Genomic DNA, 17,355 nt, shown 5'->3' on the forward strand with positions numbered 1-17,355 from the left:
AGTCAGGAAGAATCTCCACACCAGATTCCAAAACAAACATTAAATTCTCAAACTAAAATGCATGAATGAGGAGCTGTAGTTTCTAAGTTGAACCAATGCAGTAAATCAAACATTAAACCTTTTACAACACAATCAGTATTATTGTACACGTCTCAGTATTTGTTTTCCCAACAATGTTCTCAAAACAAACTGAATGTAACGCTGAATAAAAAAACAAGATCAATTGAAAAATAATACAGATGAACACTGATGTTGGTTCTCAGAAAAATACCCAAACTATAATTGAATTGACAAGAAAAAGTCTTTATTCTGCCTTTGAAAGAAAAGCATGAAATCAGGATGTAAGGACACACATTCGGTTACATGTACAAATAAAGAAACCACACGCTTGTGTCGTCTGTGTTCATCCAGCTGAGAAAAGCATCGGATGCATTTTTATGTTAGTGAAGCGTCGGACTCAACTGGAAACAGCCTTGTTGTTGACAAAAGATGAAAACCTGCATAAGTACGACTGGACTCTGTACAAAACAAACGTGATCTCCTCGTACCAAAGGACAAACCGTGAACTCTTTCAACTGTCAGAACGAGGAGAAATTAATGGGCAGAAACGAGGACAGTGTGGCTTCATGGAAAAGCTTCTGTCTCAATGACATTTTAATACAACACTTACGACTTATCCCTTTTCTCCTTCTTCTCTTTCTTCTTCTTTTTCTCCTTCTTCTTCTTCTTCTTACTGCGTTTGGATTTGGGGGACTTCTCATTGTTGTCGTCGCTGCTGTCGCTGCTATGAGTTTTATCTTTAATATCTCTGCTCTCCTCGCACGACTTATCTTTGTGTTTTGGTTCTTCTACTTTGACAGCGCCGTGGTTTCCACCAACCCGCTCCCTGGACACTTGGTCGTTGATACCAGAGGCTGGAGGAGGCCGTCCACGAGGCACCGTGATCAACATCCTCTCTTTCTTCATTTCCTCTTTTAAAGAGATGCTCTCCTTCGAGGCTTGGTGGTCAGTGTTGTAACATTTCCCTCTGTGGTCTCGCTCGTGGGTCCGGTTGTTTTCATAGAACGCGCTGTTCCTTTGCTCTTCTGAACTTTTATGGTAGTCATAACCCTTGTGGTCTCTCCTCTCGGAGACCTGAGAGTGTTTGTGATTCTGCGAGTTCCGTTCACTCTCCTTTCCATCCTTGTTCATCTGTGGTTTTTGCTAAAACAAATAATATAAACATATTTTTTTAGTCAACTGGCATCGTCAGTAATAAAAAGCTGAAGGAAACAAGGGACGAGGTCACACCGATCAAGCCTAACCTATGCAAGAACAAAACAAGAAAATCCCTTTGATAGATTATAGTTTTCAGAATGAATCAGTCTAAAAACAATCTACAATGATGTTACTAATATATTCATGTTCTACTGAACACAGTCATTAAACCGTTTTAAGAAACAATTCTAACAGCAACTGATAGCAAATAAATTAAACCCGATCAATCCAACTCCAGCTGTCACAAAGTCATTCTCAACCCTTCTGACGGTTACCAGGCCACAATTATGGATAAAAACACTCCTGCAGGTTCCTGACCATCGCCAGCAAGAGGGACGGAGGTGGATAAAAACACTAAACTTAATCAAACAGAAGGATGGCAGGTCTGATAAAGTTTCTGACAAAGAAGGCAGAGAGTCGGAGTCTGTAGTGAAACATGTGCTGAAGCCCAAATCAGATATCTTTGGTTTAAGGCAGTACTCTTGCTCACTTCAGAGTGTGTATAGGTCAGGGGTCGGCAACCTGCGGCGGGCTGAGACAGTACGGTAAGGCAAAGCGCACCCAGACCCAGTTCTGTAGCGGGTGCGAATAAAATGTAGGTGGAGTTGTGAACGACGCAGGTATGTAACGTCATTACGCAACGGTACTCAGGACGTAGACTCGCGGGACCAACACGGAGGTTGTGGCAGTCCGAGTGACGGCATTGCCAGACTGAGAGAGTTGAACAATCTTTCTTCGTCACAGCCTCTCACACTGCACGAGTAGAATCTAAATAATCATTAAAAGCATTCTAAGTTAGCATCTCCTGCTGTGGTCTTTCATTTTCCAACAAAACACACTCTGTGTAAACCAAACAGTTTGCTTTGTGCAGCTCACAGCAGCAGCTGCCGCTTTGACTCCCTAAATATCAGACACAATCCGATAGAGGTCGCAGGCTTCCGACCGGACCCTTGGCCGTCCCACACCCGAGCACAAAGCCCGGCCGATTTGAGCCGCGACCGTGGATTTTACTCACGATTCTCCCACGATCCAATCTTTTATCTCAAGCCGAACGAAAATCACACTGTTTGTGTCGTATGTAAACAATAACGGGAAGGTTTACGGCCGATGAGATATTTTAACATTGCAGGCGTGTCCAGATGTTCTGTTCAGTAGGAAACGGGTCCAAAAAGCTCTGAGTGTTGAAGGTTGCCGACCCCCGATATAAGTAAATAGCAATTCTAGCAAGAGAGGACTGAAACTGACAACGTCGCACCTTTGAATAGATTTTCTTGGAATTGGACATTTCCTTTCACAAGGAAACAGGCCCATGTACAGCGATGAAGTGAAAGTAACACACAGTGACGGCTACTGGTCAGAAATCAACTGGAAGGAACTACTGCCCGATTTCAAATGAGGTTCAAGGTTTCACTAAACCCTCCCAATGGTATTCCAGCCCTTTGTAACTCATCGTGTAAAGCCTGTTGAGCTTCCCGAAGCTGTACAAATGAATCCCAATAACCAAAGCCCATTTATTCGAAGCGACTGGAAGACTTTTGATACGGGTTTTCTTCTCCAGCACTGTGAACTTATAATGGCTGTTTCATAGAGACTCAATGTCTCCAGGTCCAGTGGAGTGAATTTATGAGAACTTCCCACTGTGCTCATTTAGAATGTGACGTTCCACAGACCAGGCTCGAGGTGAGCAGCTCTGTACATGAATGAAAACAAACTCATTTACCAAATTTGTGATGTTTGAGTCGCTGACAAGCAAGGGGTCGGGCATTTAATGAAATAGCCGGCAAATGGTTACCAGATCTATAACTTATCCACACTGAGAAAAAGACAGTAGATACTCACACTACTAGAATTGCTGCATTTGTGGATGGTGGAATGTTTTTCAGCAGCATTAAAATCTCCAATGAACTCCTCACATTTCTGGCAATAAAATCCAATGACTGGTGTCAAAAAACTCAGTCCTGCAAACAAACAGAGTGACAAAGTGAAGCACGTTGAGAGGGGTGAACATTCTAAAGGAAACATAAGAATCTAAACAGGAGTTACCCTCTTGTTTTAACAAATCCTCTAGTTCCTTTTCCATAGACGCCATTTTCTTCATTCTGTCTGGTTTCCGTTGCTCGTTGTCGCCTGCCTGAGAAAACAAGTCGCAGTTTGAAAATCACGGCCCTTCGTTTTCATGTGTCCTACCTGGAAATCTCTCACCTTGTATTCGTCAGATGATGTTTGAGAAAGGCCTTCACTTTTGACCCGTTTGTCTTTTGTGGCTAGGAAAGAATAATAAAAAAACAAAGAGAGTTTTCACCCAAAATATTGAAAACAAGTTTAAAAAAATAAAGAAAAGTCACAAAAAAGGAAAGAACACCCATGAGTCCTTTAACATTTACAACTTTATAGATTGTTCTCTACTCCACTAGTTCCATCATTTTTTTTTCCATTATGAAGAGTGAATGAAATACAGTAGAACCTCTGGCAAGGGGACTCCGGATGAGTGGATGCCCTGTACTGAGCGGCTGAGTCGACAGGCTTTTACCTGTTAACACACCTAAATGAGCAGACAACATGCCAAACACACACAATGGACAGGAGCTGACACCAAAACCTTTCAATGTCCGTCTTACTGATGTCCGCCATCATATTGTTGCAATGTTAAGGGTTATGATGTTGTGTTGGTTCTGATTCTTTTGTGTCACCTGAATGCATCGTTAGAGCCAGCTGGCCTGTGATTGGCTGAGAGTCGAGAAGGGGGCGAGTCAGGTGACCGTGCAGAGACGGACTCTGTGTGTGTGTTGGTGTGTGTCTCCGGTTGGAGGAGAAAGGAGTGGCCCGGTTCTATTGAGTAATACAGCGGCTTTACAGACAACAAAATCGTCTTCCTTTGCAACGTCCGGCGGGACGGTACAAAAGTAACACACAGTGACTTGGAGAAATAACTTGAATCCGATTACTGGTTTGGCAATAGTAATAGTATACCGGAGGTTGGAAAATGAAAAACGTAGAGCTCAATGATTATAAATACCGTATGAAACTGTTTGGTTCAGTTTTTGAGAAGCAGCTTACCTTTGATGAGAGACTGCAGAGACTCCAGAGCTTGCCGCACGTCGGGGTTTCCCAGTGCCGGTAACGCCAGGCAGGCTGCAGCGTCTGAACTGAGGCGGCCAGCGCACGGCTCCTTCGGCCTCTGCTCCTTCCCTGTGGGCTCGCACACGTCCGACAACGTGCCGAGGCCTTTTAATATGTTCTTCACTTTCTCAAACTCCATGCTGTCCAGGCAAGAGGAGGCTGACGCTAATAAGCGTGTGTGAAAGGGCTGCTTGTGATGCAGCAGGCTCTCGAAGCTCATGACCGGGGGCTGGAGCTGCTGGCTTTGAGAGCACAGCGGATTCCCATACAGGAACGACTCCTCTTCCTCCAGCTCCTTTGCTTTTTGGACTGAGGCGTCCTCTTCGCTCTGGCCTTGGAGCCAGGAAAAGTCACTACCCACTCTTTCATGGGGAAGCAGCATGTTGTCATTTTCCTGTGTGGACAAGTGCTCCTCTGTGGCAGCCTGAAGACTTTTGGATTCACGAGACAAACTCTGCACCTTTGTGCTTTTATCTGAGGCCTGCGCAGGAAGAAACAGACAATAATCACAGCAAGCTCATCCTCATGTTACTTGAGCGATTGTGGTTTCAAACATGCAAATACACCCCACGTAAAGTTAGTTCAGTGCTTGAATCATGTATATGACGTCTAAAGAAATTCCTTAAATTCAATTGTTTGTGTCTGACACAAATAAGCTTTGTAAACAAATTAACATTGCACATTATGGTATCGTGTTAAAATGAGCGAGTGTGTGTGTGTGTGTGTGTGTGTGTGTGTGTATAAAAATCAACTGGTGAATCAGGCTGAAGTAGGCTAAAACTACAGTTTTTATAAAAACAGTAGTTTTCTAACTCCTGAACATTTCCAAGGCATTGTGTGCAAAAGATCCTGTTTGTACACTCGATGTTGCACGATCTCGATTTGCAACTGGAGAAACGATCAACGATCAGTTTCACAACATTTTGGACTATTCTGGTCTGTTTTTTTCATTTCGGGCTGAATCGGTCAAATTGAGTTGATATGTTTGGTGGAGCGGCCGCGAAGCCATCTTTGATATCGCGGAAACCAGGTTTCCCAAGATGACTTCAGTTTGCGAAACATAAACACAGTTTGATGGATAAAAATGATATTTTAAAGATTTCTTTTGGTAGGGTAGCTTTAACATTCATGATCAAGAGAGAAACTTTAGTGACTTTACAGAAAAATACTTTAGTTGTATAATAGAACAGCTTTATGGCATAACGTCCAAAACACACAGTGGGATCGACAGTAGCTGACAGATTGATTAGATTCGCCCTACCTTAGTATTCAGGATGGCGTTTTTGAGACAGGGCAACCGCTCCTCCAGATCTTTACTGCTCATGATCATCTTCAGCCCCTCCAACAGACTATTTGCTGTGGAGTTATAGATGCTGCTCACACTGCTGCTGCCACTGTGGCTCCTCTTCCTCTTTTTGACTTCGCTGCAGCTGGTCTCACTGCTACTGCGGGATCTGGACCGTCGAGCTCGGCTCTTGCTCCGTGCTCGGCTTCTTTTCCTGCTCCGACTCCGACTCCTGGCCCTGCTTCTCGCCCGACTCTTGCCCCGAACGCGACTTTTGCTCCGCGCTCTGCTTCGGCTGCGTGCTCTGCTTTTGGCTCGAGATCTGCCTCGGCTCTTGCCGTGGCTGCGGCTTCGGCTCTTGCTCCTGGCCTTTTGCTTTTGGAAATCAGGGTTTGACTTCACTGCCTCTTTTAGGATACTTGCCGACTTTAAAGCCTCAGCCAGGTCAAAAGCCATGTTCTTTTTCAGATAGTCTGGGAGAGGTTTGTTGTCTGCAATGCATCTCAGAAATTCCTCACCAGCTTTTTCACTGTAAGTTAAGGAAATGGAGGTTTTAAAGAGCAGAAAAAGCTCAATTTAGATAACCGCTTCAGAAAACAAACAAATAAATATACCTGCTGTCAGGAGGAGAATGCTCCAGAGGAGTGGGAGTCCAATGTGGGACCTGAAGGTGTACTACTTCTGCTGGAGGAATGGTCTGCTGGCTCCCTCCCAAAGCAATTGCTGTATTACGGGCTACGGAGAAGCTGTTACAGGGGGGCTGAGAGGATTCAGAGTTCATGTTTACGTGCTTGACAAAACGGAACTCGTAGAGCACAGCAATACCCTTTGTGTGGGATTCAGCTTTTACCAATTAAAAAGAAATGAACATTTTAGGTATGGTAACAGAATACTTTCCATTGCAAAAAGTGACCCAAATAACGACCGATTAAACTCTTTCGATATTATTTGGAATACATGTGAAAATTTCAAAGAAAAAATGTTGTATTTTAATGCTTGTCTATGACATTATATTTACTTCTATGATGTCCTAATGTGGACGTCACAAACACCATGAAAAGGTTCAAATTATTCAGTATTTAAATACATTCAGTAAAGTGAGGAACATGACTAGATAAAAAAAATAAGTATTTCAGGGATGCAGATGTAAAGCTGGAGCCTCTCAGATGTAAAGATGGACAGAGGTTCACCAATCAGCAACAGACTGTATCTACAAATGGGAACAATTTCAGAAAAATGTTCTCCAATGTAAATTGGGCTGACTTTGAAGAGTCCACCATATAACATTGCCCAAAGACACAGACATTTAGGAGAAATCTCTGTACATACAGGACAAGGACGGAGCTTCAAACGGAATACTGGTGATCTTGCGGCCCCGAGGCTTACTAAATATCACTGCACGGTCTCAGGGACACTTCCAGAAATGTTTGTCTAAATTCAAGCTGTATCATGCAAAGAAAAAGACATTTGTGAACACAATCTAGATTTTAGAAAGAAGCGAGAATGCTGAAGAATGGTAAACATGTCCAAACTTTTCTGAGATTTACTGTTCTTTTTTGTATTTTTGAAAAAAACAACAAATGCACATTAAGAAAGCTTAAATTTGGCAAAAAGCATGGAAAAAATAAATCAATAATTAAAATGAATAAGAATAATTAACAATGTTTTCTCATGAAACACAAGATAAATATTGTGTATATTATATTGTATGTAGTTGATTGCAAAAGTATTCACACCTCTTGAATATTTTAATCCACATTACATTACGTACCTCAAATGTAAATGTATTTAATGCAACAGACCAACACAACGCGACACATAATTGTGAACTGGAAGGAAAATAATACAGTACATCAGTGTTTTAGACAGTCAGCCGTCATTTTGACGGTCAATTTTTGAAAAAGACGACCAAAACAATAGCGCACAGGTTGTTGTACAATGGCCATCACTACTTGTAACCATCTAATTTTGTTAAATACATCTTTTTTTGTCAAAATATAGCAAATTATTGTCTCGAGTACACAATGAGCAACCAGCTTCCATTTTTGCATTACGCCCAGTACCGATCAACGTGACTGGTCAATTGATACCAGGTGGTATATACCTTTTGAAAGGCGGCCTCTGATTGGTCCATAATTCTCTCACTCATCTTGATGCCTTCAAATGCTGAAGCAGAGGAATCGAATCGAATCAAATCAAATCAAGACACTCTGTTGCCTCTTATCAAAGAGACTTGATCAGCTAAATCGACTTGCATACGGGAGAATCCCATTGGGGGAGTTTCCCTTCCAAGATGCTGTGGAATTAAAAATGCAGAATCAACACAGGTGGTATTTTAATTAATCCTTGAGATTAGGATGGATATGGAGCACATCAGGACATACAAAAACGTCATGACAACCATACTCGAAACCCAGCGGGAAGTCCACCATTGGACTTTAACAATAAAACGTATTGAACTCTAACAGGGTAAATCCAAGAGACCTAACATTTGGCCTGTATATACAACAGTCCATGGCAGCTTACCAAAAATGTGATGTTTTACCTTGAAACAAGTAGTGTGCAACTGTGCTACACACTGCAAAGAGCCTGAAACATTGATATGCTTGATCAAATCCATATGCCAATATCCATTCCCAGACAGTGACTTTTCATCAAAGGGCACATCTGAACTTTGTGTTGGGTCTGACAGACGCTGTGTGAGCCACACAATTTGACATTTTTGACACATTCCCACATGTCCATCGCACTCTGACGTGCACCAAATCTCAACATGCACCACGTTCCAATGTGCCTGGGTACGCGAGGACCCGTTCAATGCTGCTTGCACCATTAATTAAGAATCTAACTCTGCTTCAATGGCACAATCGGTCTGATATTCCTATCCTCTCGATCGTGCAGACACACACACAGATACAGAGAAATCCCTCTCCCACTCTGCTAGAAGTGTCCTGTGTTTAGCTTTATACTCTCACTTGACCACACGTTTCTTCCCTTCCATTATCTGTGTTAAAGTAGGACTACTGGCGTCCTCTCACCTGCCATGCAGCACTTGTCTCTCTCTCGCTCCACTTACACCCGTTACATTTCTTAAAGGGCTACACGCACTCATAACTGAAAGGAAAGAAGCCGAATGTTTTATGACAACATGAAACTGAGTGACGGGGTGACCTAACCTTGGTAGGATTCTTGATAGTAGCTGGCTCACTGGTAATGTCGTGGTGGTGTTCTCACAGGGGGCTTGGGTTCGACTCTTGATCAGCTATACACCCCGTTAATGGACTGAAGAGCTGCACACTGACAGGCAAAGAGCTGGCTGGCCATATAAAATCCCAATAAAATGCATTTTCATTTGTGGTTGTAATGTGACAAAATGTGGAAAAGTTCAAGAGGTATCAATACTTCTACAAGCCACTATATATTGTCAGGTGTGTCTTGAAACTTTAGGATTTTTCACACTGGCAAAACCCCTCATAGTTTCAGTTGAGATAAGAGCAAAACGAAATGCTTTCTCAGTAAACTGATTAGGAAAATCTGACAAAACAGACCAGGAAAAAGAAAGACAGTGAACAGGTTTTCTTTACCTCTGTGAAATATTGTGTAAATTGGTGAGGTTGCTCTGGTGACATAGCACAAAACACAACACACACAAAAAAGCTTCAAAGAAACATTGAGAAATACATTCAGAATTTGTGGCACTATTACATGAAATCTTCTAATTATCTACTCATTTATTATTGTGCTGCTAATGTCAGACAGCATCAGCTCAGTTTAATCCCTAAACAGTGATTTTATTTCAACAAGAAACTCAAAATGTAAAAAAATCAATATTAAACAATTGGCTATAAACAATAGTAAAAGATAAACAGAACACAGCCTTTTGTCCTTCAGTTAACTGGTGTATCATCTGTTTTCACTTTGACAATCACACTGAACAAAAATAGAAACACACCACTTTTGTTTTTGCTCCCATTTTTCATGAGCTGAACTTAAAAATCTAATACTTTTTCTATGTACACAAAAGGCTAATTTCTCTCCAAAATTGTTCACAAATTTGTCTAAATCTCTGTTAATGAGTGCTTCCCCTTTGCTGCTGATGAGACACAATCTCAGTCTGAAATGACTTTAAATGATTCTTCCTGACACCACAGGGACTTGTACTCTGGCTGGAGAATGTGCTAAGAAAGGACCTGCTGAAGAAAAGACAGGACAATATTGAATTAGAAATCCACCACTATTTTCTTATTTGAGTACAATCTTGGTAACATCTTTTTGTTTGTCAAAAACTGTGTCAAAGAAAATAAAGCTTTAAGAAAGGTGTGTAAAAATAACTTGTATCTGTGCTTGATTTATAAATGAGCTACAATGCATCTGGCTGAACAGTTAATAAAGCATTTGCTAAATATTTAATTTGATTGCTTCCAGTTATTTTGGTCGGGGATAGTTTCCAGCATGTCAGCAACAACATAGTTAAATCATAGGCGCTGATGCTGGAGAACCCACTGAAAAAGTTTGGCATCCAATGGTGGATAGCTGAACCCCCCCCCTGAAAAAACAAACAAACAAAAAAAACTAAACATAAGGGAATTGAACTCCAGACCTTCTAGGCTAGCAACAATAAACGGCCACTCTAAAATGTGTAGTTTTACCATATTGTGGGGGTCAGAAAGCCACTCAGTATCTGGTGTGACTACCATTTGCCCAATGCACTGCAAAAACACCTCCTTTGCATAGACTTGATCATGTTGTTGATTGTGGCTGTGCCAAGTTGCTGGACAACGTTTCACGTGACAACACCTAATCCACTAAATAAAAGCAGTGTGTTTACACTGCAGCAGCGGACACAGAGACAACGGTGTAGTTAGTATGCCGGGCCACTGGAGGGCGCTGTTGCTTGATTTTGTAATGAAACTACACAAACGTGTGCAGAGAACAATACACTATAAACGTGAAGAAAATGAAGACCACCCGACATCCGCATGGACTGATGATGCATCGGATGCTGACGAACTACTGATCTGGACGATAAAACTAGAATATGGACCGCGAGTCATACCACTACGCGGCCGCCATGTTTGTTTACAACTGAATGAGCAGGAGGGAGTGAGAGATGTGCATGCACAGTAGCAGGCTCTGTAGCCTTCATCAGTCTCCGCAGAAGGGATTTGCGCCGTGAAAGAATCTTTCCACCTTGGGAGCTGGATACAGTGCATCCGCAAACTGGTGCCATGTAAACGGACCCCCCAAAAGTGAAGAAAGTTTTGCAGATACACTCAAATTTGTTGTTGCGCAAACGGGGCCTGAGACATTTATTAGTGGCCGAGATGCTGGATGTGGAGGCTGGTGTGGTTCCACGTGGCCTGGGCATCTGAGGATGTACTGCCAAATTCTCTGAAATGTCACTAGAGACAGCTTGTGGTAGAGAAATGAATATTCAGTTCAGCATTCCAATTCCGCACTCCCACAAAACTTGCAACATCTGTGACAATGTGCTGTGTGATAAAACTGCATCTTCTAGAGTGAACCTTTATTGTGTCCAGCCAAAGACACACCTGTACAATAATCATGCTGTTTAATCAACATCTTGATACAACATCTTGATATGCCACAGCAAAGTGATCACTAACACAGATTTAGACAAATATGTGCACAATATTTGAGAGAAGTAGACCTTTAGTGTACATAGATATACATACATTCAGCTCATGATGACAAATGGGAGCAAAAACAAAAGCATTTATATTTTTGTTCAGTCTAAGTTTTGTGTATACTCTTCTGACAAAAACAGTGAATGTTCAAGAGGGTTTCAATCTAAATATGAGCACTGATAAGATAAGCATTTTCTTTTTTGTGAATCTTCAGGATTCTTCAACCTCCTTCAGCAAAAACACCTCTGGTCCTGTACACAGCCAATCATTTAACATTTATAATCCATCCATCCATTTTCTTCCGCTTATCCGTTTCCGGGTCGCGGGGGTGGCAGTCTGAGCACTGTCACCCAGATCACATTGCACCCATTTATAATATAACCTGCAAGTAATGGGAAACAGTCAAAAACGATGCTTCTGAACAATAATAACCAGAGGTAAGACCTATTCATAGTCCAAAAGGAAGAAGAACAAAGTTCACTTCTTGATGTCCCTTTTGTCGGGACATTTCATTCTGTGAGAAAAAACTGGGAGTCCTCTGGCAACTTTTCAGTTGCACAGCTTGTTTTCATCCTCAAATGTTTTCAGACATGCATTTCACTCAACTGTTTCAGTAATAAGAGAGAACCCTTGTGTCTGAGCGACCATGTTGGAGCAGACAGTCCCCGAGACGCGTTTGCCCAATCAGGTGCACAGGGGTGACTGGTCATAAGGGGCAGGTGGGGCTGAGCTCTACCTGGTGTCAACAGTAAGGACTGCATGCACAGTATGTTGTTAATTCTTTAAGATTATCTACAATATTTTCTTATCTGAATAAAACTTCCTATAGAGCACAGAATTACTGTGTGAGGACTGTACTTCCTGGTTATTGGTCTCCTCTTGCTGCTTCAGGTTGTTTCCTCCTGATCCACACTGATGGTACATTAGTGAAGCTCGCCCCTCTCTCACCATGCAGTGTGTATTGCATGCAGTAAAGTGTGAGTGCTCAAGCTGTGGCTCCGTTCATTCAGATCACATGATTTTGATGCCTTGTTGGGCTTGAAGCCTGATGCCCCACTAACAACGTCATTTATAAGCTCAGAGCTGATTGGCTGGCACTGATGGAGGCTCTGCTGCACAGAACCGGAGCGAGTCCAACAAATACTAGCTTGTTAGCAGCTAAAGCTAACAAACACTTAAGAATCGAAAGAAATTAGGTTGATTATTGACGAGTACAAGTACGAGTTTGAAACTTTTACTTTAGTGGAGAAACTGAAGGTAACTCATGGTAAAATGAGTGACGACGTGACCAACAGTTTCTAAGAATCTCACAAATTTGCAGCTTTACTGGCGTTCCAGCGGTAGAATTTTTGTCTTTGAAACAGCATGGCCTAGTTCAGGGGTGTCAAACTCAGATCCTCGTGGGCCACAGCCCTGCACGTTTTCAATGTCTCCCTCCCCTGAATGTCCTGATGGTTCATCACCACATTCAGCACAAAGCCAGATAACGAGCTGCTCATTGCAATCAGCTGTGTTGAAGCTGGGAGACATGCAAAACGTGCAGGGCTGCGGCCCTCGAGGCCTGCGGCCCTCGAGGCCTGGAGTTCGACACGTGTGGCCTAGTTCGATTCCTGTCATTGACTGTTTTTCTTGTCGGCCATTACCAAGGCTCAACATTTTTACGGGATGAGCGCCTTTATGGTTTCTATGGTTTATGGTTTCAGATGCGTGCAGAAAAAAAATGACAATGGCGTAGAGAGTGGTGCATGAGTTGATAAAAGACGAGAGGAGGTAGATAAACAGGTCTGAAGCTGAGGAAGATTTGGTATTGAGACATGCTATAGCAGAGCAAATGAAGAAGAAGAAGCGACGGAGGTGGCATCAATTTTGCCTCGTGAATGCAAAAGTAAGCAAGAAAAATGAGACCAAACAACAGTTTGGCCAAACAACTTGGCCGCAGATGAGGGAGCAAGGTGGTCGAACGTTTTACCGACAGACGAAGCTGAACGAAAACATTACGTCACTTGTTCTACCAAAACCCCCGAATGTCAGAATTCTCTTCGTCCTTCTCCTGGAGTATGAATAGGCCTTAAGAAAGGTTGCATCGCAAGACAATAGAAAACGGATACAAAACTAATCTTCAAAGAAAAAATAATGACAATCAAATGATGTGTTTAAAGTTGTCATATTTAGCTTGGAAAAAACTGCTACCTAACAACCTAGCTGCTGTTTTTTAAAAAATATTTATTAAAAATGACCATTCGACTTACCTTCGATGAAATGATGTGACGGATCTTCATGAATCCAAAGTCACAGGTCTTGAACAGAAGGAACTCAAATGTGTTGAAAAGGAATGTTTCTGGAGAAGTTTCTCTGTCAACTAAGTCAAAACTTTTAATTAGGATTAGTCCAACAGCACCCCCAACCCCCTTTAAAAAAAAAGAACGTGTTTGTGTTTCAAGAATTTTAAGACACAATTTAATGCCCAAGTCGTCGCCCCCAATAGAATCTGTGTCCCCTGCTGCAGAGCAGGCATGCATTGGCAAGAGTGGAGCCACAATTACGTGTTTATATATCAGCTTCACTTATTAAGAAAACACAATGTGGATCGTTAATATCAAGATGTTTGATCATGTAATGTGACATTTCTAGCTAAATAAATGCTTTGCTATTCCGTATGTTCGCTGCATGGTAATGTCTAATCCGGCTCCTTCTGGTCATAAAGTGAAACATAGGCTAAATACTCTGTAGGTACTAGATTCAAACGTGCAGTACTTCAATCTTTAGCGTCAATCTGTCAAACTCCTGAGACGGTAAAGTCAACACCACTGAGCATTTTAACACAATGACAGACTCAAGTGCACCTTTGTAAAGGAATCATTGATAAACTTACTGCAGCACCGTCTTTAATCCCCCTCTGTTGATCATCATAACTTCATAGCAATGATTCAGAAGTTCTCAACACAGATGAATGAAGATACAGGACTATGGACTGTCTTGCATAAAAAAGGTAATACACTTTAATAGTGTAAAGTTAAAACAATGACGGCACCTCTGAAAAGTACTTATCTACCAACCATTTATAGTAATAACAATGACTTACCAGTTGTGATCGTGTTGGGTGACTTATTCTATAGATACAGTATTTCTGATCATGCATAACAAAACTTGTGAGTTTTTACGAGTTTAATCAATCACAGCTGACTGTGTTATTAATAACAATGATTAGTAAGATAAGTACTTTTCAGAGGTACTTCTACTGTTTTAACTGAATAGTATAAAAGTGTATTACCTTTTTTCAGCAAGATGGTCTATAGTCCTGTATGTTCATTTAGTAAATGTGTTAAAGTCATGATGATCATGAGCGATATGAAGACTATTAACATGAGAAACACGTAACGTACAGAATAGCAAAAGTGCTTATTTGGCTGGAAAGTTCCCATGTCACATCACCAAACATCTTTGACAAGGAAAGCAGGATCGTAACCATCCACATTTTGTAGAATTAATATTTTAAGTTGCAGCTCCAGTCTTATGAATGCTGCAGCAGCAGCAGGCGGTGCAGGACACCCACTGGCAAAAGGAGCAACACAGAACCTCTGCTTTTAGGCTCGGCGTAGATCCAAATGCCATCCGGCTGTGGATTTCTGTAGCTGCTGCTGGACATGGCGTGCCGCCTGGTTACCGGACGAACCCGACGCCGTCGCCAACACAGAGATGACAGGAGTTTGTTGTTTAGCTTCAAGTTATGTTTCCACGACTGCTCGCGTCACTTCAACGTCTTGATTCCCATTAATCAAGTTGAATTGATTTCTTGCACGAGGTGCAGCTTCTAACACGTTCCTCTCTACTGCTGTCAACCACGTCGAGGATGATTTATATTTTTATCCAACCAGGCATTATTACATTTGCACTGAACTATGTGATTAAAAAAAAAACTGGTGGTGTGATAGCGGGAGTCCAACAAAGCGCACTAATGGATCTGAGCAACAGACAAATAATCAGGAAGGCCAATGCTCCTCTCTGTCAGCTCCCATCCCGACACACTGAGTTTCAGTTCTTACCTTCTGGTTTTATGCTCAGACTTCCTCGCATGAAGGGCAACAGGTGTAAGAACTATTTCATCTCTAAAGCCATTTCCCTCCTGGATTTGGAACAGGTCCGATTGGTGGCATGATCTTATTCTGGGATGGTATTTTTACAACCTCGATTTCAAGTTGTTATTGTTTAGGAGCCTAAACTGTTTTTAGTTCATTCCAATTCAGTTCTACTGATGTGTTGTTGTTTTTTTAGGCGCACTGTCTTATTTCTTGGATTTTTTTTTTTTATATTATACATCATGTATGTATGTTTGTAAGTGTGTTATTCGTGTGTGTTTTTCACTTGCTGCAACACAAATCGCCCTATACAGACACAATAAAAATTAACTGAACTCCCCATGCATTTTGCTTGCAGTGAGTTCCATAAGGTTTCCTAAATCAGCTTTCTCAGGCAATTCGCACGTGCTGAATGTGCGCTCTGCCAACAGAGATGCTTGACTGAAGATATACGATTCCCTCCCACAGCTGACCGCAGAGTTAAGTCACAAAGTAGTAACGATGTTGAGTGTTACGCCAGAACGACTGATGCGTGGTCAAGCAGAATGGCCGACCGTGTCTCAGTATTACTGTGCGTTTTATTAACGACGACTTTGGGTTCAACAGTCGCTGCCTGCAGGCGGCAAACTTTCCCACTGATCCCGAGAGAATAATGGTCTGGGACTGAGTGTCGGTCGAGCTGGGGTCTGAAAGAAGAAGATCAGACGTGCATCGCAACTGACAATGGAGCAAACACCATTGAATCTGTGCAAATTAATCAGTGGATCAGACTTCAATGTTTTGGCCACAGGCTGCATCTTGAGATTGTTAAGTGTTCGTGTGTGTGTTCGTGTGTGTGTGTGTGTGTGTGTGTGTGTGTGTGTGTGTGTGTGTGTGTGTGTGTGTGTGTGTGTGTGTATTTGATGATAGAGCTCCTTCCTCTCACTAACTGATGCAACTTTTAATATCCACATTATAGAGCTTCTTCCTCTGACTAACTAATGTTTAATTTAGTTTGGTATATTTCATTCATTGACAAAGGAAAAAAAAAACAAATTCTGCCATACAAAACAAACAAAAAATGACATACTATGCCTAACAAAAAAAAACGTGTTTTTTTCAAAGTTATGAATGAAAGGAAGCAGAATTTAAATATGAACTTCAGATAACATCCAGGACAGGAATGGGCAGTATTTCTAATACATATATTAAATAAAATGACCTTGTCCAACAGTGTGATCATTCTATAACCCAGCTACAAACACAGCAACATGTAAACATTTTAATACAGGTTTATTAGGCAGATTATGTCCTACTATCCGGTGCCAACTGGGTACATACCGTGAAGTGAGGCGGCGGAGGCCGGCCCAGCGGGAAGAGGCTGTCCGGAGCGGAGTGCACGAAGGGCCCGCTGAAAGGAGCTCCGTGCTGAGGTGGAGGAACGTACATAGGCGGCGGAGGCCGGCCGTGCACAGCTTTATCCGGCCGGTACATGATTTAAGAGGAAAACAACGAGCGAGTGTTGAGTTAAAGACGCTAACAGACCTGTTTATGCTCCGCACGGAACTTACTCGAGAACAACATCCGGGTCAAATATTTTCAAAATAAAGCCCCAACACGGAAACGATCCGATTCAAGAGGAGCAAAAAAATGTTCATTGTTGTTTAAAGGTACACTTTTCGTGTACGAGTAATTGGTATTATTGACATGTTTAAAGAAAAATATACATGCAAAATCTGTGTAACAACAGTCTAACAAAAAGCAGATTTATTTCATGGACAATATCGCACACTTCCTGTTGAGAGGTACTTGTTGAAAACAAACGCACGGTGTCGCTGTGTACAAGGGACACAAAGCACCGATTTGATTTTTTTTTCTTTTTCTTTAAAGAATCTGATTGAGAAAAAATATGCCTGAATCTTGTGTTGCTTCTTATGGAGCCCGTGAGGGGCCATAGAGGAAAAAAATACTATCACAAGGTAGCAACTAA

The 17,355-nt window shown here is 41.9% G+C and overlaps 1 protein-coding gene across 1 annotated transcript; it reads right to left on the minus strand.

The window, feature by feature from the left end:
• Nucleotides 1-280: 280 nt before the first annotated feature.
• LOC308120733 (uncharacterized protein) lies at nucleotides 281-16,944 on the minus strand. Its single transcript, XM_080481516.1, has 8 exons — nucleotides 16,707-16,944; nucleotides 6,277-6,422; nucleotides 5,639-6,191; nucleotides 4,315-4,858; nucleotides 3,460-3,521; nucleotides 3,301-3,388; nucleotides 3,097-3,215; nucleotides 281-1,203 (listed from the first exon to the last, which is right to left on the minus strand). The coding sequence occupies exons 1-8, from the start codon at nucleotides 16,857-16,859 to the stop codon at nucleotides 667-669; spliced, it is 2,202 nt and encodes a 733-aa protein (XP_080337642.1). The 5' UTR covers nucleotides 16,860-16,944; the 3' UTR covers nucleotides 281-666.
• Between the last annotated feature and the right edge of the window lie 411 nt (nucleotides 16,945-17,355).

The sequence above is a fragment of the Lipophrys pholis genome, assembly GCF_963383615.2.
Source record: "Lipophrys pholis genome assembly, chromosome: 15".
Taxonomy (NCBI): Eukaryota; Metazoa; Chordata; class Actinopteri; order Blenniiformes; family Blenniidae; genus Lipophrys; species Lipophrys pholis.